This window comes from Onychomys torridus, chromosome 2 (genome assembly GCF_903995425.1).
Source record: "Onychomys torridus chromosome 2, mOncTor1.1, whole genome shotgun sequence".
NCBI lineage: Eukaryota > Metazoa > Chordata > Mammalia > Rodentia > Cricetidae > Onychomys > Onychomys torridus.
In genome coordinates, this window is record NC_050444.1 from 166,058,546 (window position 1) to 166,083,696 (window position 25,151).

At 50.1% G+C, this 25,151-nt stretch overlaps 1 protein-coding gene across 2 annotated transcripts in view; it reads right to left on the bottom strand.

Moving 5' to 3' along the window:
* Positions 1–25,151, bottom strand: part of Prdm16 (PR/SET domain 16) — a 321,449-nt gene that overhangs the window by 204,485 nt on the left and 91,813 nt on the right. For both annotated transcript variants that reach the window (XM_036179796.1, XM_036179797.1), the window contains exon 2: positions 8,273–8,622. In XM_036179796.1, the coding sequence (XP_036035689.1) occupies positions 8,273–8,622 (350 nt within the window). The remainder of the gene's footprint in view (positions 1–8,272; positions 8,623–25,151) is intronic.

The following is a 25,151-nucleotide window of genomic DNA, read 5'->3' on the forward strand; positions in this document are numbered from 1 at the left end:
TTCGCCTGTGAATCAGAACACTCTATTTAAAGAAAGAGCCCTCTGCCGGGTTGCTGCTGAGTTATTACCCCTTAAGGAAGTGAAGGAGAGCCACCGGGGAGGTATTCTTAGTCATTCTTTCTCCGTTTTTCTAAAATTCCTTATAAACCCGGCTTCAGAGCTGGGCCTAAGATAGTACAGGATTCCATGGCATTCCTGGACTGAAAATGTGGGGTTGCTGTCAGTGTGCTTGGGAGAGGCGGGAAAGGTTGGCTATTGGGTCCCACAGTTGTCTTTGAGAAATGGCCATATGTGGCTTTTCCCCTAGATCTTGAGGGGTCTTTCCAAGCAAGACACAGTGGGCTGAGGCTGGGAAAGGGCCCCTCAGGCATCATTGCATGGTCAGGCTTCATGGCATCCACCTAGGAGCATTTGCTCAGTGGTATCCTCAACGGTTTTAGATATTTCATTTGCCTCCATAAGCACATTTCTAATTGGCACTGGGAAGAAAGGCCCACAGCATATCCTAGCCTCAATAAGTCTCTCCAGCAACTAGACAAAAAGAGGTTGCCCTGCATCAAGGGTACATGAAGTGCCTAGGTGGAGGGCCAAGTACTGCAAAATTCTAGGGCCAGAGGAAAAAAGCATAATCAGAAGATGACTTTGGTTTTTAGATGAGATGGGAACCACCATTAAAAATCCCTACAGCAGTGGTTCTCAACCTGTAGGTCACAATCCCTTTAGGGGTCAAATGACCCTTTCACAGGGGTCACATATCAGATATCCTTCACATCAGATATTTATGATCCATAACAGTAGCAAAATTACAGTTATGAAGTAGCAATGAAAATAATTTTATGGTTGGGGGGGTCACCACCACATGAAGAACTGAGTGAAAGGGGCTCAGCCTTAGGAAGGTTGAGAAACATTGCTTTAGAGAGTGTGGCCATCCCAGGGACAGTGGGCCCTTGCTGGCCTCCCTGCCCAGGACCCATTGCCCAGGATTCACACCATACAATACCTTCAGTGGCACTGCCCTCCCACTGGTAGAACTATAGAACAAGACATAACAAGGGGCACCCAGAGCTGAAGGAACGATAAGGGTGCACCCAACAGGGGTGTAAGAGAGAGGTGAGGTAAGTCCCTGAGTGGGAGGCAGAATTCCAGAACCCTTGCTATATGGCTTAAGCTTGTCCTACACATGGAAGCATATAAGTATACAGGTGTGCCCATCTGTGTCTGAGTGTTCCCCCGAGTGTGAACCTGCATGAGTATATGAGGAAGGCCTTGAGTGTTGTACACTGGTCTTTCCATGTGGTATTGAGCGACACACAGGACCTAGGTAGCTCCTTAAAAATGCCTATTTCTGGAAGCAGCATTGCCTACTGAGAAATTTAACGCCCTTCACTGTCCACATGGCCCCTCATGGCCTCTATGCCAGGTACACAGAACATGCCACAGTCGTCCTCATGCTGGCCCTTCTGGTGGGATATCAAACAAGTAGAGGGACTGTCCCTCTTCTTTCCTAGGCCAGTTGTTATAGACCTTGACTGTGGATTATAATCTCTGGGAGCTGTCACAAGTTCTGTTGCTGGATGATTATGAGGGCTCTTGGTCTTAAACCCAAATGCTCCCGACAAACAGAGATAACCGGCCCCTCCCAGAGTGAGCCTGGGTTCCTGTGTTGTTGGAAGTGATCAGATGATATCAACAGACAGTCAGGCGAGAACCATGACCCTATACATTAGTTCTGAGATCAAGATACCTAAGAGGGACCCACAGGGCCTGATACATTAACTTGTCATCTCCAAATCTTTCTTTGCAAATTCAGTTGGAATTGTTATGCCCCATTCCCTAGCTAGGTAGACTCATTTCTTGGGCGACTTGCATAGACACTGGGTCTGTCCCTAGCTTGCCTTTCCTGCCATCCCAGACCCTGCAGCCAGTCTTCCAGAGAATGGAGAGCTTGAAGGCCTTGTAGCTACAGACAGTCCCAGCATCAGTTTAGGAAGTCCTGGCCTTCTGACCAGTTGGCCCTGGATACCCAGCCTTGCTTTGGAGCAGGCAGCTCCAAAGAGAACGGCAAAGCTGCAGGGGTGTATGAGCCTGTTCATATCCCGTGGAATCAGAAGAAGCCTGGTGTTTAGGAGGGAAATGCATGAGGTTCTGAGAGGGGAGGGTGTCATGCTCTCCCACTGCTGTTTGGGATGCATATGGTGACTTGAATGAGGTCAACGAGTCTGTAAGCTGCCTCCTTCCCAAGCTGACCATCTCCACTGGGCATTCACTGTCTGGCAAATGTTGCTACACACATGAGTCATTAGGGATCTTATCCAAAAGCATATGGTGACTCAGTGAATCTCTTTGTCTAGAAGGCCTTGGGGCAGCACTGCACTCATGGGCTGCTCTGGGACAGTCATAGGCTTCATGCATGTGTCTCTAAAATGAACTCCATTTCTCCTACACCCATTATGGGATCAGAAAGGGCAGGCAGATCAAATGATTCCCTCATCAGAGGGAGCTCACTGCATCCCAGACACAGACTGACAGCAAGACACGCCTCATCCTGGGACTCATGAAGACTCTTCTAATTCTGGCTCCTTTGCCAGCACCAAAATGCGGACTTAAAAAGATACAATTTTCAGCCCCACACCCCAATCTACAACTTCTTTGCCTAAGTCTTTCATGATGAGAAACCATCTAATCAAGTAGTACAGGCCAAGCATGTAGCTTCTGATGGAGGGGTGTTAGCTGGTGGGAACGCACATGCATGGTGAGAGGGATGTTTCCCAGGGTTTCCTCTATGTCTAAGATCAGTATTAACCCAAGATCTATGGGGATCTCTATAGGATTTGAGCTCATATTTCTGCTCAGAGCCCACAATGAGATCTGCTTGCTAAGGTCTCCCAAAGCAGCCAAGGCCAAGCAGGGTAGAGATCAGATGATCCCTAGACTCTGGGTGGTCAATGTCAGGACTTTAGTCTAAAATTAAGCAGGAAGTAGCAGGTTCCCCGAAGCACAGCCATGCTGGGAGGGGGTACCTCTGTCTGTGTGTCTAGGGACAAGTCCAATGGAAGAAAAAGTCTTGATGTGAGAGTCTGTGAAGGCTGTAGGAGAGGGGACAAAGGCTGCTGCCTCTGAGAACCCCGAAGCTGAATCTGAGACCCAAGCTGGGGTCCTGAGGTGAGATCGCAGTCCATCCCCTCTGCAGGCTGGGCTGCTCTCTGGGAACTGGCAAACCTACCTGATTATCTCTCCTGCCCTGGGATCAATTTTAGCAGGAGCATTGGGTCCCCTGAGTGCATGTTCTCAGTGTTTGGAGATGACGGTCCTTGGTAGAGCCATCTAATGTGAGATCACAGTGGCTTTAACAGTCTCTTAGAAGACCTTCATCCTGAAGAGGCTTTGGGGGGGGGGGGGGGCTAGAGGCTAAGGGCTACACTGTGTGGATACCTCTGCCTTCCCTAGGAAACAGACACCAAGTCCCTGCAATGTGCAGAGAAGGCTAACATGTACATACATAAGCACACATTACATTCTTTCCAGCCGAGCTATTCAAGGCTGGTGTCTGGAGTGAATGGTTCATGTTAAATGTGCAGAAGTTTCTCAGAATTGACAGCAGGGAGAGGGCAGCTCTCACCTACAGTGTCTTCTAGCCCTGACATCTCTGGTCATTAGGGTAGCTCAGGGGTCCCTAAATGATAAGTAGATCTTGACTCTCTCCAAAGACATCTGTGGGTCTCAGGAACCCTGAAGGAACTGACAGAGGACCCCAAGACTGCAGCATAGAGGGGGGAATGGGGCAGGCTGAGGACTCCAGGCTATTTCTTCTATCTCCCCAGAGTGCCCTGCTATCTTGGCCTATTTGTTGATTGAATAAATGAATGCATGTATTAATATTCAGACCCTCACTCCAGGGAATGAGGCAGTCCACTTGAGTAAATTCTTGAGAGGACTGAAGCCCCATCAGTTCCCATTAACACCTCTTAAACACTGGGAGACACATTCATTCAGCAGATGATGTTTGTGTGTCAATCACAGGCTCAACACAATCTCAGAGAGTGACTTTCTGGAGACATCCTCTACAAGAACCTAGTCTAACTCTGGAGCGGAGTGGAGTGGCCATTGTCAGTGAGAGAGCCTGTCTCTGGTGCCTCCCCAGGTACCCTGCCTTACCCAAGCAAGCTCAGGCACACAGCTGCAGACCCTGCCTGGGGCAGGTGGCCTCTGAGCAGCCCAGCCATAGCCCATCCCTCTAGGCTGTCACAGCAGCCATCTCTTAATTAGCAAAATAAATAGCACGATGATAAATGTCATAATTTACTTAACACATGATCAAAATCATTGCTTTTGCAGACCTCAGGGCAATAAAACGCAATCACGGGGTGATTTATTCCCACCGGCAGGGTGAGTGCAAGGCTTCGTGTCAGTAAGCAGGGCATGACATGGGGGGGGGGGGGGGGGGGGGATGGTGGCCAGATGGAGGAGCCTGGGAATTGGGACAGAGCCCACAGGGATGTCCAGCCATTGAAACCACACCCACACCCACATATAGACCCATCAGCCAGGGCCAGGACATCCGACATGCTTCCTTTCAAACAACCAAGAACCATAACCTGGTGGTCCCAAAGCATTCAGGGAAGGAAGCTCAGTATATATGAGAGGAAAGAAGAGAGGCAGCCTCCAAGGCCAGTTCTGGACAAGGGATGGGCTTTGAGCCCCACGTGAACACTGAAAGGCACAGGCTCAGCTGCTGCACCCCTAGCTCTGCTTTATCAAAGGAGAGTCTACCTGGGGTGGGAGTGCCTTGCCACCAGGGGCAGGAAGTCAGAGGCCGTCCCCTGTCACCGTCAGATCCATGGGTTGCATAATCATCCTTGTCTGACCCATGTGGAGAAAAGAAGAACTTTTTCCTCCTAGTCCCCTTGAAACCTCATGCTATCTGGGCCTTGATACCCATCTTTTCATTTTATTGTCTAAAACAAGAACCCTGCTCTCAGAAAGGACGTAAAGATTGCCACAATATCCCAAGTGATGGCACAGACAGTAAGTCTGACCTTCACTTCAAGCTGTCCACCAGAAGACCATAGGGTTATTCCCTCTGTTTGCAGGCTCTCCAGAGGACCCAAGCTCAGGAGTGCAGACTGGCCACAGACTGGTGCACTCTACTCCTGGGCCACTCCTCAGGGAAACCAAACAGAACGGACCCTCCTTAGCTTTCATCTGTCATCTTTGTTAAAATGTCACCACGTTAATGATCACAAAATTCAATTACTCTGATTCACAGAACTTAATTATGAGTGTGAGAGTGAATAATTATGTATGCAATCTGGGGCCATTCTGAGATTACACCCCATGCATGCCTCACACTGCCCCAGACCAACTGGAGTCCCCAGCCTTCAACAGACCTGAACATTAACACTTTTCTGGTAGCCTCTGCCTCTCTCAGCACTTGCAGAGGTACAGAGGGTTAGTGGCTAGGCCACCTTGTGTAAGTAGCTGGGGAAGTTAACAGAAGGTCCCTTTCTCTGGACTCAGGAGAGACCTGCGCCCTGGGTCCTGGGTTTTCTTTCTGTCCTGAGCCATGATCGGGGAAAAGGCATGTAGCCTGAGTAAGTCAGGAAAAGCTAGGAGGGGTAGCAAACTCACTACTTTGCTGAGCTACCTCTGGACTTTGAGGAGCACAAAGAAGCAGTAGAAGGGCCATGAAGAAGTATAGTTCACACACGGAAAAATTTGAGAAAAGCTGTGAGGAGAGGTCTCAGTGCTTTCCCAGGCCCAGAGGCTCCAGCCTGTGGGACTCAACAGAACCTACTTCTGACTTAATCCTTGACTCCAGGAACTGAGAGCTCCCCAGGAACCTCCTCTTTCCTCCCTGGACAGCAATGGTTTCCACTCCAGTCCTGTCAGAGGCTCCAAGAATCCAATCCCAAGGGCACAACTAACTGCTTGGCCATGGAAGAACACAAAGCCCAGAAAAGGGTCACAGAAACAGCTGATAACTGCCTGAACTTGAAAAGAAAACAAGGTTAGGTGAGCTAATGCTAGGTGCATCTGCAACACTGTTTCAGGGCACTGCTGGAGCAGCTATTTCTAAGTACCTCCCTGAGAGTCAGCAGTCAGGTCACTACCATGGGACAAAGCTCTTGGTAGAAATGGGGGAGGACAACTCACTCTCAAGCACCTCCGCAGAGAGTAAACAAGACTGCAGAAACCAGCAAACTCCAAGGCGTGATAGCGACAGCCTGTACCAGGCCTGGTACCCAGGGAGCCACTGTGATACGGGGCATTTCTTTAAAAACCAAAATCAAACAGAAACTTGTATTAACCGCAGAGCAGACAAGAACAAAGTCACTTCAAGGTCATCCAAAGAACTACCTATTACCAAGGTTTGTTTACCCTCCAAGCATCTAAAAGCTCGCCTACTGATTAAATAGTGAAGATCTTTTAAGTGCATTAAACAAACACCCTTCAACCGTCTCCAGCACACCAGCAGGGAAGGGTGGAGAGGCCCTCCACAAAGCCAAATCCAACTGAGCCCAAAGTACTCAACTGCCATGTTGTTTAAAAACACTCTCCTTGGGCCACAAAGCACAGTGTGTGCCCACTAGAAGGGTGGGATTACTACTCTCCTCTCCTGCCTCAACTGGTTCCCTGACCTAGCCAGTCAGGCCCAAAGATGATCTCAACCTGGGTCCCCATCCCCTGCATCTGTTACCACTGGTGATTGAAGACATGCCAAGTTAGCTACTGAGCTACAGTTCCCACCATGCTTGGACTCACCCATCTCCACATATGCTTGGTCAACATAGCTTCTCACCTGGACCCTCCAAGCTCTCTGAAGTACAAGTAAGGGTGGCTCACACTCAGATAAGAGCCCCAGTGCCCTTGACAGTGAACTAAACAAGACCCTGTGATACGAGGGACCTTATTCCACCTGTCTTCTGAGACACCCAGAGGCCCAGGCACTCAGCCTCAGTCTTGTGGGGCACATAAACAGCATATGGATGTGATCTAGCTACCACCAGCAGATGCATCAACTTCCCTGGCTCTCAACACTATTCCTGCAAAAGGCTTTACACATGACAGGACCAAGGGAAATCCGTGGTGCTTGCTGGAGCATCTAGAGTTCCCAGGGTCTGGAGCAGGAAACTATGCATAAGAGGACATTTCATCAGAGTTCTCGGCAGCTGTGGAGTCTTGGTGTGCAAAGTTTGGAGACTGTAAAATAGCCAAGGAGAGAATGCCAGGCCTTAAGTCTTTCCTCACTCTACAAAGAAAACCAACATCCAGATCTGCTTGAAAACTTTCTCAAGGTTGTCAAGGGTCTGAGAGAGGCAAACAGACCAGAAGTAGATCCTTGTCCCACCTGACACCAACCCCAGCCCCATGGATAGGAGGGAATCACTGCAGGCTAGCAGGTTCTCTCCCTGCCTGGACCATTTGCCCTTCCTGGCACTGACCTCGATGCAGGCACTTTGTGGAGGTTGTGAAACACCAAAAGGAATCTGGATTTGCATTCCTGCTTTCCACCCAGGCAGGCTTCCTGCCAAAACTACCACTGGAAACCAGCCCTGTGGGCCACAGGAAGGTCGGGGCCTACAGGAAAACGTGCCTTTGTGGCATTCTTACTTCCCATGAGGCCATCTTGACAAGCCCCTCAGTGTGCCCCCATGGCCTGAGCAGACACCTCAGGATGCTTCTGGTTTAGAGCAACACCTAGCACACAAACCTTCCCAACCCATCTGCACAGGTCAACTCACATGAGCTCCAGCCCCGTAAAGGTCCATGAAGATGTGACAAGGAAGTTTAAATAGGCAAGGCTTCTGCTCCCAAATCTGAGAGTGGATCCCCCTTTAAGGTTGGTTTTTGGAGCTGCATGGCCACCAGGCCTGTTTTGTAAGCTGCCTCAACCTGATGGAGACTTCTCAGCATTAAGCTGCTGCTGCTTCTGGAACACTCAACTATCCAGCAATGAGGGTGGGGGGTTAGTACCTCCATCTAGTAGGAGGCCTGAGATGTTTTAAAACATGAGCTCATAAAAGACACATTTCCGGGAAGAGGGTGCCTCAGCCGTCGGGGCTGATGGGCATCCGAGGGGACTGCAATGTTTTCTGAGTCACGTCATGCGAGCTGCTGGATAAAATAACCCTGGGAAATGTGACATTCGAATGCTCTCTCTCCAACAGACCGAGCCTCCTGCCTGGGGCAGTGGCTGCACCGGCTTTATAAATAGATTGAACACAAGATAAATGGCCACGATCAATCATGCTCAGACTGAGCATACTCTCACCTCCCATCCAAAGTCGGCCTCCTTCAGTGCGGCCCGGGGCGCCACCACGTAGGGGCCAAGCCTTTCCCCAACTTCCATCTTCCGCTTGGCCCAGATCCCCAGACCAGCTCCTGGGATGGAGGACTCTCGCAACTCGAAGTCTGGTGGGATTGGAATGTCTTCAGGAATGTAGACAGGAGCCTCATAAGGCGAGCCCTCCTTAGGAGTGAAGTCCTCGCTGGTAGGGAAGGGGGACGGCGGCCCCATAGGGATGGGGGACAAGATGCTGTCCTCAGTCTCCTCCTCGGCACTCTGGCCGGCCAGCAGGTCCGGGTCAGGTTCATACATATTATTTACAACGTCACCGTCACCTAAAGAGATAATGTAGCATCAGTGTCTATAGGAAGGGACTCCCCGAAGATGTGGCCCTCATGGAACCCAAGGGCACCAGAGGTCCAGCAGAATTCAGGCTGCTACCCTTTGCCTGGCCAATACCACCTCTGCACCGTCCCAAACCTGGCAACAGGTATTCCGTATCAGTGGCCCTGGGGAGGAGAGCCCACCAGGCTCCTCCAGGAACCAACATGCTACAGGCAGTGTAGCCGAGCTCTCCCTCACTGTTCACTGTGAGAAGCAGGCAACCATATCTGTGTAGTCACCTGAGGATGCGCTGCCCAGCTCTTCCGTGGAAAAGCAGCCACAGTGGCTGTCATAGGGATGATGACATATTTGCTGTGGGATCATCCCAGTGCTCATCTGTGGCCTCGGAGATTGGGGGAACTTGGATATTTTGAAGAAAATTCAGAATCTGAGTTTTGCTAAAAACTGCCACCCCAGCATAAAGCTACTCCGGACATCACACAGGGATAGCCAGATTCTGTATGGGGTTTCTGCAAGTTCCTGGTGACCTCAAGGCAGATTAGAAATAGTTGAGCCCATGGCCATGGTACCCAAGGTGCAGGCCACAGGACTGAGCAAAAGGATGAGGGTCCCCAGCTAATCATGGGTTTTCTCTAGGGTCAAAGGTCAATGTCAAGACAGAGCCACTTAGAATATAAAAGGAGCAAGCACCTTGGTACACTAAGGCTGTGATGACATTGGATAGAGAAGGTCTGTGAGGGCAAGGAGGAGAGCATACAGAAAGGAAAACAATCCCATTTCTGGTGTGTACCCCACAGCACCACTAACAGGGCTTCAAACCAGCAAGGACTCAAGCAGCCAGAGGCCAGACTAGCTCAAGCCCCTAGCAACACAGTGAGACTGCTGAGACTGTGCTCCGTCCACACCAGGGTCTACCCACCAGGAACACAAAGCTCACCATGCAGACAGACCTCGCATGCAAACTGCCCAGGAATACCTACACTCACTTTTCCTATCTAATTCTCTAGCTTCTTTCCTTTCCTACCCCTCCCACACAGAGGTGTCACACTGGTCACCCCGACTTGACTATTCCCCAATGCCTACGATGTGTATACACAATAAACATCACACTGGAGCCTATAAATCCCTTCCCACTCCCCAATGTGAAATCACACTGTTTCTGTAAAGGCTCACTCGTTTTCCAGTGTGCACATGGGAGGAAGCACCACAGTGTCTTATCAATACAAATGATTATTACATGTCCACTAAGATTTTAAAAATACATTACATAAAATGGAAGACAAATACTATGCATCTACCCAGCATCCAGAAGAGGCAAATCTGTAAAGGTTGGGAGGAGCTGGGGAGTGACTGTTCATGGGTGCTGATTCTCCATTGGGTGGTGAGAATGTTCCAGAATTAGAGGTAGAGGTTGGTTGCACAGCACAGGGAAGAAAAATGGTTACTTTTTCTGTACTGAGAATCTGACCTCAGTCAGTGAGGAAAGCCAGAGGTGAGGTGGGAGGGGGTGGGTAGGGCCCTCACTCACTCATCAGGCTGACCCCTGATCCAGATCTCCCAGATCAGGTCCATCCTGCCACTGGTCTGTTGGCCTTTGGAAGTCACCCAGGAGCCATGTCCCATGCCCCTTGCTGCTCCCTGACGCTGGCTGGTGAAATCAAAGCCTCCAGGGAGACAAGAACTTCCATGAACAAGAAAAGCGATTTCAGATTCCCTGCACTCGCTACAAACAAGCCAGCTGTGGAAGTAACAAAATGTTTTCTTTCAAAAGAAACCAAAGTCTCAGGAAAAATCATGCCGATAACACTTATTTAATTTAGCAGCATTCACAGAAGTAATGACTATGTTTTAAGTGGCCAGCGGTTCCTTTTTAATTGGCTGGTGGGATCCTTTCAGGGACTCAGCAACACAAGGCAGCGGAGCTCCTTCCACCCCAGGGCCCAGAGTTGTTTAGGTTTGAAAGAACACCCCCGTAAACCTTCCCATTGCCTGTGTGCGGCAGAAAGGTAAATTGGGGGGGGGGGTAATTAACAAGCCACCTTATTATTTAGAACTGGTAACTGCACAGAGCTCACAAACAAAATGGCACTAGAAGCCCATGTTCCCCCATGAAGTGCTTAACTCCTTCAGGTGCTGATGCTCTGCCTCCCAGAGTGGCCAGGAAGCAGGGCAGAGCAGCGCTTCAGGAGCTCTGGGGAGGTCCAAGTTGGGAAACGTTCCCATCCAGGGTATGGTCACCTCAGGGCTATTTCTTTTCTTTTTTCAGTTTGAATTCTACTTCCTCAAACCCCTCACCTACTCACAGAAACCAGCACTTTATTAAAGTCCCACTTAACTGGAGGCCCAGCAAACAGCTGGAGAAAAGGCAGTGTTTCCTGCAGATTAGAGGCAGGCCTGTGCCCCAGCCCAGCCTCCTGTGCCCAGGTGGTCACCGAGGTTAGGAGACAGTTTCCTTTTTTTGCATTCTGCTGTCCTCTGCACTGGAGAGAGAGCTCTTTGTTCATGGGTGGGCATTGAGGGGGCCAGAGGTCTAATGAGTGTTTTGAGGGAGGATGTGGGAAGGGCTACCAAGTCCCCGAAGAAACAGTCACCTGCTCTGAGTCTTGGATTCCTAGGGATGAGTCACTCAGGTTTTGGTTGGTGAGGAGTCTTATGTTCAACTTAGATATCAGCCTTCCTTTCTCATGAGCTCCAGGCAAGATGCCCTCTGAGATGGAAGCCCCTCTGCCCAAAGTGAACACTCTGGGTACCTTTTACTCAGCCCTAGGGTAGGTCACTGGAACAGCAGGTGCATTTTTTCCAGGCCATGTTCTCTTCCAGGTAGAAGAGCAGTGCCAAGGTCATGGGTACTTTGTGACTGTGTCTCGGAGATTGAATGTCACTGATTGGTCAGAAGGCCTACGTTCCTTATCTGGATCTTGCAATGGCTTCATGCTGGAGAGTGTTGGCTGGGGCTGTCATTCATAAAAGTTGGAATGCCTACCAAAATGATAAAAGTGGGAAGGGAGGAGGGTACATGGAGCAGCGGAAGAGAGGATCAGCATGAACTTGACTGACCCTGGAGCCAAATGGCCCCGAGTCCTAGCCAAGTCTGTTTTTCATGCTAGAAGCACCTGCTCGATGTCCCAGGGTCTAGCTGAGCTGATTCCTGGTGAGCTCAACACCAAGTCCCTCTGAGCATCACACCAGCCAATGTTCAAGTGACCACCATGACCCTGTGGCATGGAATAGACCTCAACTTTCCCCCAGAACCAGGGAAGCATGGGCTGAGAACCCATTTGACCATATCTTTCACCTTGCTCTGGATTCCACCCAACCTGATTTTTAGTGTTGGGTCTTTTCTGACATCACACCAGGGGGGTTTTCTGGCCCTCTCATCCTGGACACAAGCCACCCAGCATCTCTTTAGAGACTCCATTGAGTAGCAAACATGGATGGGATACTAAGGTCTAGAAAGATGAGAGAGAGAGAGAGAGAGAGAGAGAGAGAGAGAGAGAGAGAGAGAGAGAGAGAGGAGAGAACGAACGAGAACACAGTAGCTGACTACTGCTGGGACAGTTTGCTAAACAATAGTGTCAACCTGCCGGGCAGTGGTGGCACACACCTTTAATCCCAGAACTCGGGAGGCAGAGGCAGATGGATCTCTGTGGGTTTGAGGCCAGCCTGATCTACAGAGCATGCTCCCGGACAGGCTCCAAAGCTACACAGAGAAACCCTGTCTCGAAAAACAAAAACACAAAAAACCAAAAACAGTAGTGTCAACCAGCAACAGAGGGGCTGCCATAGTATCTCCCAGCTGGGGTTCTGCATCAACCATGCCAGTAACATCTGTAATGGGTGATCACTGTTTTGCCACCAATAGGCAGATTTAGACCTTCATTGGTGGCCAGAGGGAGCCTGAGGAATTTCCCCACTTTATATGTATCTGACTATAGTTCTTGTTCTATTGTGAGGCCAGGCTTTAAGGACAGGGCATCTACCTTGAAGGCCGGAGCAGGCAGGGCGAGGGGGACACTGACAGAGATGTTAAGGGAAGTGTTTTCTGCCCATCAATCAGGCAATCAGGGGCAGTGTGTGTGTGTGTGTGTGTCTGTGTGTGTGTGTGTGTGTGTGTGTGTGTGTACACACAAATGTGTGAGCACGTTAGAGCTCTATGTGAGCATGTGTGTATGTGAACAGAGATAATGGTAGGGAACCCTGAAAACAGGCCCTTGGGGCCAGTGCAGATCCACTCTCCACAGTCCCCTGCCCTCTGCCTGGAGGGTTCTTGGGAAAAAGGGAAAAATGGCAGGATGCCAGAAGCCCCTAACCACATGCCCAGCAAGCACTAGATGGAGGCCCCAAGAAGTCTCTGGGGTACCTGATGGGGCTTGCACACTACTGTGGGTGAGCGTCACTGCTGGAGGTGGGACCTCCCCTAACAGCAACGATAGGCCTTAGCTGGCACCTCTCTCAGGAGGCTCACAACAGTCTCCTCAATTTACTTTCCTCTCAGGACACCTCCAGTTGCCTATAGGAATATTCTGACTTCATTCTAAATCCCTAAAACCACCCCACATAGTCTACTCCAGCCCATAGGACACAGGCCCATGCCAGCTGTTCCCAGAAAGGAAGGCACCAGGCTGATACTTGCAAGACTATTCTCAAAAGCAAAGAAGTCAAGGCAGGTGTCTACTCAGCTCAGCAATGACAACACAGTTATCTCCTGGAAATGGAGGAGGCAGAGGGGGATCAGGACAGCAGGGTAGGGCTTTCTGAATAAGAAACAACCTACATCTGGGGTATCCAGGACAGATTCAGTGGGACAATAATGACTAGGAGGTACAGGGTGTTTGGATCAGGGCAAGGTGGCCATTGATTGTCTGCATCTTGACTACAGTGGAAACACAGGCTCACCCTAAGACACACACCAGTGTACACAGCACGTGTCTGAAGAAGGTAGGTGTTGCCTACATCAATAACTTGTGCTCAAAGAATGGGCTGCGGTGCCAGAGCCTGGCAGAACTCTACAGTTGGTGGAGCTGTGCAGTAGTCTCACTGTCCTGTGTCCTTGAGTCCTTGTGTTGTTCTTTATAACTGCTTATGTATCCATAATGGTTTTCAGCTAAACTTTCAATGGAAAAGGAACTTTCTTCCAAAGCAAGATCCTGTCATCCCATGTGCAGGGTTGTGCACCCTCAGGTTTTGCTGGTTCCACAAAACAGATCTCCTGCCTATCTCAAGGATGCCTCATCCTGCCTGGGAGAAAGCAGAATGACAAATTAGTGCCGTGAAAGAACAAGATGGGCGACAGGTATATGCTGAACCCAGAAGCCACCTCCTAAGCATGTCCTTGAAAATTTAGATTTGCGAAAAACTCAAGGCCACATATTAGAAAGCATTTGGAAAGTTTCAGGGGGTAAGAACTGAACACCACCATACTTTGCCACTAGTTAATTTCTTTATCACACAAGTACAAAGGAAACTGACGGTGCGGGAGAGGCCACACAGGAGTCAGCAGCCTGGGCTCTGTGCACTGGTTCCTTGTTGTAGGTTCCTGAGGCACCTAGTTTATCTTTAACTCTCTGGGAGAGCTGGGAACCTCTTCCAGAACCAGAGAACATCAGTACCAGACCATCCCATGATCTTTTCTCTAAGGAAAGCAAGAGGGGACAGAAAGGTTCCCAAGACATGGTGCACAGCTCTGACAGTGGGCAGATGTGGTGGTCTGGGTGAGAAGAGCTGCCCACAGGCTCATATATTTGGACGTTTGGTCCCTAGTTGGTGGAACGGTTTGGGGAAGGGTTGGGGGGGTGGCCTTGTCGGAGGAGGTGTGTTGCTGGAAGTGGGTTTTGAGGTTTTAAAAGACAGGCCCAGTCTCTGTCTCTCTGTCTCCAACTTGCAGATCAGGATGTGAGCTCTCAGCTACTTCTCCAGCACCAGGCCGGCCTGCCTGCCTGCCTGCTGTCATGCACTCCACCATAATGGCCACAGACTCACTGTCTGAAACTGTAGGCAAAGCTCCAATTAAATGCTTTTTTCTAAGTTGTCTTGGTCATGTGTCTCTTCACAGCAACAGAACAGGAACCAAGATGGCACCTTTAATTTGCATCCAAGGAGCCACACTGGTTGCTTGAGTCCAGGCCTAACACTAGGGTAGGAAGCCAGGGCAGAACATTTTCTCTCTCTAGCATTCTGCATGATTCATTAAGGCCCATGATACAGAAAACTATCTTTCAGCCCTTGCTAGGTATAGAGCTAGATGTAAGGTCACAGGTCTCAAAAAGTGGGCACCTCTAGACTAGGAATCTGCAATGGATCGAAAATGTGAACTTTCAGAACCTACTTTACCTGCTTCCATTGGATCTTGGTTTGAATGGATCTGACAGTGTCACTGAGCATGCACAGAACTCCAGGGACTCCAGTGAGCTGGGTTTCTACCATCGAGAAAGGCAATGGTGTCTCAAAGGGGCTGAGGACAGCCTCAGTCTGTTCCACAGAAACCCAGAGCTTCCTGAATTAGAGGTGCTGCTGAGATCCTGGAACCCTGAGATTCTGCTGAGTTATTACGAGGTTTCTTGAGAGGTGGCTGTGGAGAGCAGTGTCAACTGAGGTAGTGAATGGCTGAACCCCCATGACCCAGGGCATGATTCTCTTGATCCTGAGAATCCCAAACCTTGTCTTGGTCAGCTCTGTCAGCATCTGCCCTGGAAGAAACTGAGTGTGTACAACCTGCACAGACACTACATTCTCACGTACAGAGACTCGCAAGGGGCAGAGCAGGCTACATACAGCCCAGCAAGAGCAGAGCAGAGCAGGCTACATACAGCCCAGCAAGGGGCAGAGCAGGCTACATATTGCCCAAGTTCCATGTACCCATCTTAGCCCTGTTGCAGGAAATCAGTAGTGCCCCCACCACAAACCTGGAGACCATTCTCTGTCCAGGTACAGACCTTATTTTGGTGTGTATCTGCTATGTATCATTCACAATACTCATGGCAGAAAGTCAGGGCCTGGGAAGAACATGCATCCTAGAAACCAACTGGACACTTTTACAATGGATTGGTGGATGATGGAGTCTGATCAGGCCAGATACTGGCTGGGCTTCCTTAAAATGCCAGCATTCCTCTATCAGGACACATGCATGTGCATATGTGTGACACCAATGCAGACACACACACACACACACACACACACACACACACACACACACACACCACTCCCATGGGGAAGAAACACCTGAGCCTATTCAGAAGCAGACTAAATAGTGACCTTTGGTGCAAACTGAAAACTTGGGCTTTTCTTTTCTGACTCAGTCACATCCATCCCCATCCTGTAAGCTTGGACACAGAAACAGCTAAGGAGGAACAGCACCTTGGTATGGGTCCTACAAGCCAAACACAAGGAGGTCTAAGGGGACCCAGCAATTTGTTCTGTTCCCACCCTATGACATTTCCTCTGGCCACTATCCTGAAGCCTGAGGGCTAACAACCCGGTGTCCTCATCTGGTTGGATGCTGATCCTGAATAGCCACTACCATACTTCCTAAAAGGGAGAGAAAAGAGCATCAGAAGAGGGATAGCACAGACCCAGCATGTACAAGCAGCCCCAGAAGCACACTTGGGGTGGGATGCACAGGCCTGTCTGCTCGTGGATGTAGAAAGGGACACCCTTTCCTGGTGAGGACATGCAGGCTGGCTCTAGCCCCACTGAGCACTACATCATAACCACCTCTGGGGTCCAGGGGGCTCACAAAGGAAGAGTTCTTGATGTGCTTTATAGAATGCAGGCCCTTAGTAGTCCCTGTCCCAGACTCTGCCCACTGCTGCTAGGACAGGGAGGGAACCTCATCCTCATCCTCAGAGGACTTGAGCAGCTCATCTGACAGTGACCCTTAGATCTGCCCTGGAGCTAACATCTTCCCACTGTACAGCTGAGATCAGATCACACACACTGGGTCCAGAGATGGGTGTGGGGTCACCACACCCAGCCTGTTGGCTTCTTAGCAGCTCCCAGCCACCCCATCTCTCCCTAGGAACCCATCCAGGCTAAAAAGAATCAAAATGAAACAGTGACATGTCTCCAGGAGCTGAGCTCAGGGCTAGCTCACACAAGCTGCCTGACCCAGGCTGAGGAGGCATAGTCAGAAGTAATATGCAGCCAGTGACCAGCCTATGCTCTTTCTCCTGGGGACTTACAGCTGTACTTGTCAGAAAACTACAAGGCTTGTGGTTTCTTGTGGGCGGCTCATCTCCTTGTTTTGCAGAACAGCAGCCCCAGCCTAAAGGCCCTTTTCCAAGCTTACAGAGAGGTCAGGGCCCCAATGAAGAGTTAAAGAGTCAAAGGGAGTCTGCTCAGAATTACCCAGAACCGACCCAGATCATGCTCTGAAGAAAGCAAGCCTGTCTGAGCAACATACACCAAACTATCTCAGAAACTCAGAAACAAAATCCCAGACCCAGGGCATGCAGCTGTGGGTCAAACCACATGTCCAGGGGAACCTCAGTGGGACCAAGGAGCTCCTTGCCCTATGAGCCATATATGCTGTCCACAGCAAAGCTGGCCCAAGAGTGTCACATTGAGTGACAAGTTTCCTGAGCATCCCAGCCCACCATTGTCAGAGACAGGACTGCTCTGTTAGAGTGTTCCATGGTGACATGGGGCCACCTAGGGCTGGGGAGTTGGGAAATGACTGAGTACTCCCATGAGGAACAACGTCGTACAGTAAGGGCTTATTTGGACTCATCTGAGCCTGACTGTCACATTAGCATAAGACACTCAGGGCCCTGAAGAGTGTCGTCATAAGGTGGTGACCCTGGGACACCTGGAAAAGCCCATCACTGGGTCACCTCTTCTGAGCTCACAAGTGGGAATTCTAGTCCAAAGGGAGGGCTGAGAAAGACACTGAGGGCAACAGGGTAGTGTGGTGACCTGGGGATCACAGGACAGAGCCAGCCACTGTATTAGACATAGAGCCAGGGGTGGTGGCTCACACCTTTAATCTCAGCACTTGAGATCTCATATCTTTGCTTGGGAAGGACACACACCTTTAATCCCAGGAAGAAATATGGCAGGACACAGAAAGGTATGTAAGGCGTGAGGAAACAGGAACTCGCGCTTGAGTCTGGGGATTTCATAGAGGTAAGAACATAGCTGGTTGTTCTGTTTCTCTGATCTTTCAGCTTTCACCCCAATATCTGGCTCCGGGTTTTTTTTTTCTTTTAATAATAAGACCATTTAGCAATTTGTGTTACAGGGTAGGAAATTTTTACAGACAAGGTGCACTCAGTGGGTTGGGTGTTGGGGGACTCTTGCCCCTGTCACTTAAAAGTCTCAAAGTAGGGCCCCTGGTCAAGAAGCATTGTGTCTGTCCCTGGGTACTTAAGAGAGCAGTAGTCCATGGAACTCACCCAGACCTGGGCAAAGAGGTGGAAAGGCACCAAGTATTGCAGAAGAACAAGGCCAAGTTCCCCTGCTCTGGCCACACAGGGCTCCAAAGCCTCCGGTTTCAAACCATGAGCTGCTGCTTTTCAGTGAAGCAGCTTTTTACCAGGTTAGGGAGAGCCAGGGCCTACCATGATTCCAAGTCTCCTCACTCATCCCCTAACAATGTGGGCAGAGAGCAGATTCACACACCCTTGCACAAAATGAACAATAGTTTCAGTAAAACCCACCCCGGGCCATGCCTTGTAAGTGTCTTTTTTAAAGGGAATACAGTGGTGGCCTGGTGCCACCAGCACCATATCTTCCAGAGAAGCCACCACTTGACACTCAGCAATGATCTGAAGCTGCCATCATGCCAGCCAGCAGCAAGGAAGAAAATAGCAGGACCAAACACAGGGCACCCCACCCCAAAGGTCGCTCAAGTTAGCTTAAGCTCTACCAGCCTGTTGAAAGCAGAATTTAATACCCACTGATCAATTCAGTTCGACATATGTAATACATGTAGCCACAGAAGTGAGACCACACTTCAGGATGTATGACACTCAGTCACCAAGGCTTTGAGGAAACAGTCTCCAGCTGGCCACATGGCATCAAACTCTGGAAGCTGTACAAATGACCCAAGGGGGTGTCTAAAGATATGCTGTCTCTCCTTGGTTCTGTCTGTCCCTGTCAGGCCTGCTGGACATTGCTAGCATTGATTTGGGCTCACTATCTGAGATTCACTTAATAATTGAACCCACAGAGCATATAGCCATTACTGTACTTGACCTAATTCTCCCAGAGTCTATAAGACAGGTAGCATTGTTACATCAAGGACATGAAGTATGGAGAGTTGGTACATACTTAAAGCCCCACATTTAGTTGTGCCTAGTAAAGAACTGTACAGTCTTCATTCTAAGGTATCCACACTTTATCCATATCCATAGGAGGCATTTATTTATTTATTTATTTATTTATTTATTTATTTATTTGGTTTTTTGAGACAGGGTTTCTCTGTGTAGCTTTGTGCCTTTCCTGGATCTCTTTCTGTAGACCAGGCTGGCCTCAAACTCACAAAGATCCACCTGCCTCTGCCTCCCGAGTGCTGGGATTAAAGGCATGCACCACCACCGCCTGGCAATAGGAGGCATTTATTGATGCCCTTACCATGGGGACAGATTGGATGAATAAATGTGTGGGTGAGTGGACAGATAGGTATATGGGCAGATAGATGGATGAGTACCTGGATGGGGGATGGATGAATGAGTGTATGGGTATAAGTGGGTATGTGAATAGATGGATGAAGGGATAGATGAATGCTAGATGGGCAGATGAGTGGATGGATGGACAGATGGATTGATATACAGAGGAGTAGGTGGGTCAGTAGATGACTGAATGAATGGCTTTGGTTAATTGATGGATGAGTAGATGAGTAGATGGGTAGGAAGATGAGTGAATGGATGGATAGGGTAGTGGATGACGGGTGGATAGATGGACAGACTGAGAAGATGGATGAATGTGTAGGCAAGTGGATGGCAAATGGGTGGGTTGATGGATAAAGTATGGATAAATCTACAGACTGATGGATATGGGTGAGGGAAACCCCTGAAGGCAAGTCATTTCATTTCATATCATTTGTTTTGTTTTTGCTTTTGAGTCAAGGGCTCACTATGTAGCCCCACCTGGCCATGAACTTACTCTGTAAGCCAATCCATCCTGAAGTCACAACCTTCCTGCCTCTTCCTCCAAAGTGCTGGGATTATAGGTGTGTGCCAACACATCCAGATGTTGAAAAAGTTCCTAATGGGGGCGGTGCCTATCAGGACCTTTCCCTTCCTTCCTGAGAATGAGAGCTTGCTGATAAGAGTCAAAGTCCACTTTCCTCCACTCGGATTGGTTAAACTAGAATGATTTCTTTTTTTCACACAGACCCCCTCCTCTTGAAAATGAGCCAGGTTTTTCTGATGTCCCTTCAAAGTCAGCTCTTTTACCAACCCCCACTTCCACTCATGTGGGATAGCCTGCCTGATCTAACATGCCATAGTCATATGTGTGAATGGGTTTCAGCCAAAAGCCTGCCTGGCTTTCAGAGATTTTGCGTCTCACTTGAGCTTTCTTGGAGAAAAGGCAGAGCTTAGCCTCTGACGTTTGTCCCCTCTTCTTTCTCAGAGACAAGTGGAGAAGAGGGCTGTGTATGAGTCCCTCAGAGACCCTAGCAAAAGGTCTCCTGCTTGGAGGCCTACACATCACAGGAGCTGAAAGTGTCTAGGAAGGAATAGAAGGAAAAGGGTCTTGGTCTCCAGGTCTCCAGGGGACAATAAGAAAGTCTTATTCTTAGTGGGGGATTTCTGCACAGCCACCATGACAGACCAGCGAAGCAGACACTTCCTCCAGAGAAGGATTCTGGGATGCCAGAGGCATTTGCTAAAGACCCACTTCCCAAAGTGGGATGTTAGGAAGGGACACTCAGGAGTTGATCGGTTCCCAGCTGCTTGTGTCCTCTGTCTTTGAGACATCTGTGCTGCAGTGATTGGCCCCAGCCCTAAGACCCAGCCTTGGAAACTCACAGACAACCCGGCGAGAGCTTGTGTACCCATCTCCTGACAGGCCACCCAGGCCCGGCCTCATCCATGGCAAGAGGCTCATCAGCATTCTTCCAGAGCCAGGACTGATCCCAGCAGCTGTTAACACAACAGATTAATGGGGCCAGGGAGTGATGGGGCTGCAAACGTGCTATATGTTAATAATAATCAATCGCCGTTTACGTTCTCAACCCTGTCCACAGGGATGGCCCCAGCTGCAGGGCTGATGCAACCGAATTGCTATTAGGGCTTGGGAAAGCCTGGATGGGTAGGTGGCTAGTGCTGGCTGACCTGAATCTGGCACAGGCCTCTCTGCACCATTTCTCCAAATACTGGGTGTATGAGAACTCCCTAGCAAGGAGCTTGGGCTGCCTACCTGGCTTTTCCATCCTGGCTACATCAATCATGTGACCTGGCCATATCACCTGAATGTAAGCATCACAATATGAAGGGAAGTAACAACCCAACCCACAGAACAGCCTCCTCTTTGCAGGTGAAGGAAAGACTTAGAGGCACCCAGTAGAGGCAGCTTCAGGCCTGTCCCTGGCGGGAGCCTGAACTAACCTTACAATAGGTCTCCGGCCACCCACACTAAATGACTGGCTCCCTCAGGTCCTCATGTACAAATACCTCAGAACATGGCTTACCTGGAAATAAATTCTTTGTAAATGTACAGACTTCAGATGAGACATTAGGATATCTAGTCCAAAGTGAGTCTTTGGAGGGAATATAACCCTGACACACCTGAACTGCAGACTTTTGGCTTACACCACCCAGTTGATGATAGTTTGTTCCAAAGGCCTCAAAAACCATCCTGATGGACCCTTCCAACCCATTTCACACACAAAGAAGCCAACAAGCTGAGGATGAAGAGCACTAGGAGCCCAAGCAGCCCATGCTAGCCTAGGGTGTCCTGTAGACCTCTCCTTCTAGTCTCTGAGCCACCTGCTGGCCAGGGTCATATGGACCCCAGCCTATCTCAAAGTACCCCCATGCCTTTGGGCTCAGAGATAATCAGATCCATCCAGAAGAGGAGGCATAGCAAACACCCAGGCTCTTCTTCCCGCCCCCTACTCCAGTGTAGTCCAGGAATATGCACTACATCCCATTGGGGTCCAGGAGCCCAGGGCCAGCAACCTGAATCCAGCCCTTACTGAGGGCCATGGAAGGCTCTGGCCAGCCCCAGCCACCTGGCCCCACTTAAAGCTGATGCATTATTCCAAGACGATTATTTGTCCTGCAATGCTCTGGGGACACTGAGCTCTGCGGCAAACCCGCATCTTCCATTTCCTGGCCGCCTCCATCGCCCGGGGCAGGCGCTGAATGGCTGTGATGCCTCTGTAATTTTTATCAAGGCTTGTTCCTGGTAAAAAGCCTCTTTGTTTCAGAGAGATGTGATTTGGCCTTTTTCTTCCTCTCCTTTATTCCTTGGTTAATATACCACTTCCCGAGCCCCGGGGGCAGCGAGGTAGCCCACGGATCGCTCAAATCTCAGTGTTTTGCTTCTAAATCACAGCAAGGCTCCCTGGCCCTGCTGAGCCCAGTATGAGCTGGCAGGCTGAGCGGGTGCCCTCCTTAACCCTTTGCCTCCTGAATGGTCAACATGTAGGCACCTCAAATTTCAGGGTGGGGTGTGGATTATTCTGCAACCTCCAACCCAGACTGTACCATAGGGCTTTCTAAATAACTGGAGTGGGGCTGGAGTGGGGCTCAGTGGTATAGCACTGGCCTGGCATGGGCCAGGCCCTGTGTTCTACACCCAGCACTGAAGAAAAAATTTAAATTAAATGCTGGCAAAATGCACATCACTTAAAATCTACCATCTTAACTATTTTTAGTGATAAGTCAGTGATATCAAGGAACACAATGTACACACAGGTCCTGCTCTTGAACCCTTCCTATGGTGAAGCTGAAACTCTGTCTCCATTAAATATGACCTCCCCCCCAACCCCCGCCCTTTCCTCCCTAGCCACCATTCTACTGTCTGTTTTCACAAATCAGATTCCTCTAGGACCAGATGTAAGTGGACTCGCACAGGACCTGGCCTTTGGTGATCGGCTTATCTCACTGAGCACCTTGTCCTTGGGGTCCCCCTTCCCACCACTGTGTTGCAGGGTGCATCAAAACTAACTTCCTTTAAGTCTGAATGGTGCCCCACTGTATGAACAGACCATGCTTGCCTCGACGGACACAGTTGCTCCCACCCTTTGACTAGTGTGAAGAGTGCAACAGTGAATAGAGGTGTGCAAATATCTCTAAATCCACGGTGTATCTTTAGCATTAACAAAGGTTCTAAGAGGTTATTCCCCCAGAATGAAGCCTGCTTCCTGCCCACAGCTGCTACTCTCCAGAAGCTAGGAGAGGATGCCCACCTCACCACCCCACCCTGCACTGAGTCGCCTCCCCTACAGTTAGGTATCCCTCTTATTTGTCTACATGGCCACCTAGGGTGAGTGGCCTAGGTGACTGACTTATGCAGTGGGCACCCCATTCTGATGCACAGTGTCTCCAGCTGGAGGGCGGGGAGCCCTAGAGAAACACTAGGAAGCCAAGCTTTGCTTTCTTAGCCGAGTTGCTATTTGGGAATTTTGTGCTCAAGATGCCTAATCCTTCATGGCTGTGGGGAAGCTCTGCCCCTCCTCAGATCACTTCAGCTCCTCCTGGGTGCTTAGCAAGGCTTGCTTGGGCATTTCCGAGTCTCTCAACCAGAGCAGCACAGTGGAGGAGCAAGGGGTTAAATGCTGAGCAAACGCTGTGACAACCGCCACCAAACTATTTATAGACACATTTATCTCGATAGTTCCTACCAGCCAGCCTGTGGCTGCCATTCACAGGCCAGAGTGAGGTTGCAAGTAAACTCATGTGCCTCAAGAAAACGAGGGTGAGGTGGCATACCAGGAGGGCCTGCCCTTTGCCTAGAACTCAGGGAACTCAGGTACTGGGACGGGCTTTGCCATTACCCCAAGCTGCTCTTGGGGGTACAGTGAAGCCATCAGGTTCTCTTGATAGTATGGACAGTGGTAGGATAAGTAGGCAGAGGATGAGAGGTGATGATGGCTTCTGTGCCTTCTCCTCTGTGGCTGAAAATAGGGCAAGCCTTAGGTTCTTGGATAGCTGTGAATGCTTGGCTAAGTAGAGTTCAACATCAGGGAGGGCACAGATCAGCATGTTCACTGGCCTCTGGCCTGAACACTAGCAAACAGCTGGTGTGGCTTTGCTGCCTGTACTGGGCCTGAGTCCTCAGCCGCCTCCTTTCACTCTCCTGGGCTCCACCTATTCTGGGCGTTCAGGCCTCTGGCTCTCTGCCCTGTCCTGGCCTCACACCAAATTAGGGGTAAAGAGCTACAGATGCTGAGCCCCTCTGCCACCAGGAAGCTTCACGGGAGGATAGTGCCACCTTGTGATCTGGCTCCCAGGGACCAGACAGATACTTTGGGGGGACTGTATTACCAGGGGTCACCTGCTTTGTTTTCTCTACTCTCCTCCTAATGCTGCCCAGGGGCTGGAGCAGAGCGGGATGTCTGCAAGTATGAGGTCATCCTGAGAGCACCCCACTCTCCTCAGCCCAACCCCCCCCATCCCTATGGGAATGGGGGCTATGCCCTCTGCTACCCCCCCCTCCCCGAGCAGCCTCTACCTCCTCCACCCCTCTTCCAGAAGGCTGCAGATGATTGGCCATCCTATCCCTCCAGCCCATTCTGCCTAATAAAGACATTTATAGTTTTAACCATCAAATAAAGTGCTTAACTCCACCTTGTTCTTCTCCCCTGTTCAGCCACTCTGCAGCTTCATTTAGCAGGCCAGTGGTGAGAGAGGAAAAAAAAGAGAAAGAAAAAGAAAGAAAAAATTCATTAATTTTTATTAACAGGGAGAGCCATTTGTTCCCTGTGACAATATTTGACTTGTCGAAATGATTTTCACCTCTGCCACGAGGTGCGCGCTCCCCACATACATCACCCGATTACTCGGAGCGCGCTGGCCGCAGTCATTAGGCAGTGAATTAACGGCAGTCCCCAACACTATTAATCACCCTGACAAAGGCGTTAGCTCGCCGCTGACCCGAGCACGGCCCACGGACACAGCAGCCAGGGAGAAGACCACAAGCTGGGGGAGGTGACAGTGCTGTGGTGGGTGCCTGGCCTTTCCCTGCATGCCCCTTAAGGTCTTGACAAGGTAAGCAGGCCAGCCCCCTGGCCCCAGTGAGAGAGTGATGGTGCAGCAGGGTGGCAGGGCCCTGGTGCTTTTTCCACTTTCTCGTGTTCCCTCCCTGCCCAGGTGCTATAGTGACCTCTCCTTACCCCTCACCACCCAGCCTAGGGGCATAGCTAATAGCATCCCATTTTACAGTTCAGGAAACAGTTGCAGAGAGGCCAGGACCTCTTCCCCAAGGTTGTGAACTGTCAAGGGTGTCACCAGAGTTCTTATCCAGGCCAGTGATTCCCACTGCCTGCCCCCACCTTGGCTCTAACATCTCCCACTTAAAGGGAAGTGTTGGGGAGCTGGAATCCATTAAGAAACCTGGAGTGTGTCTTTGG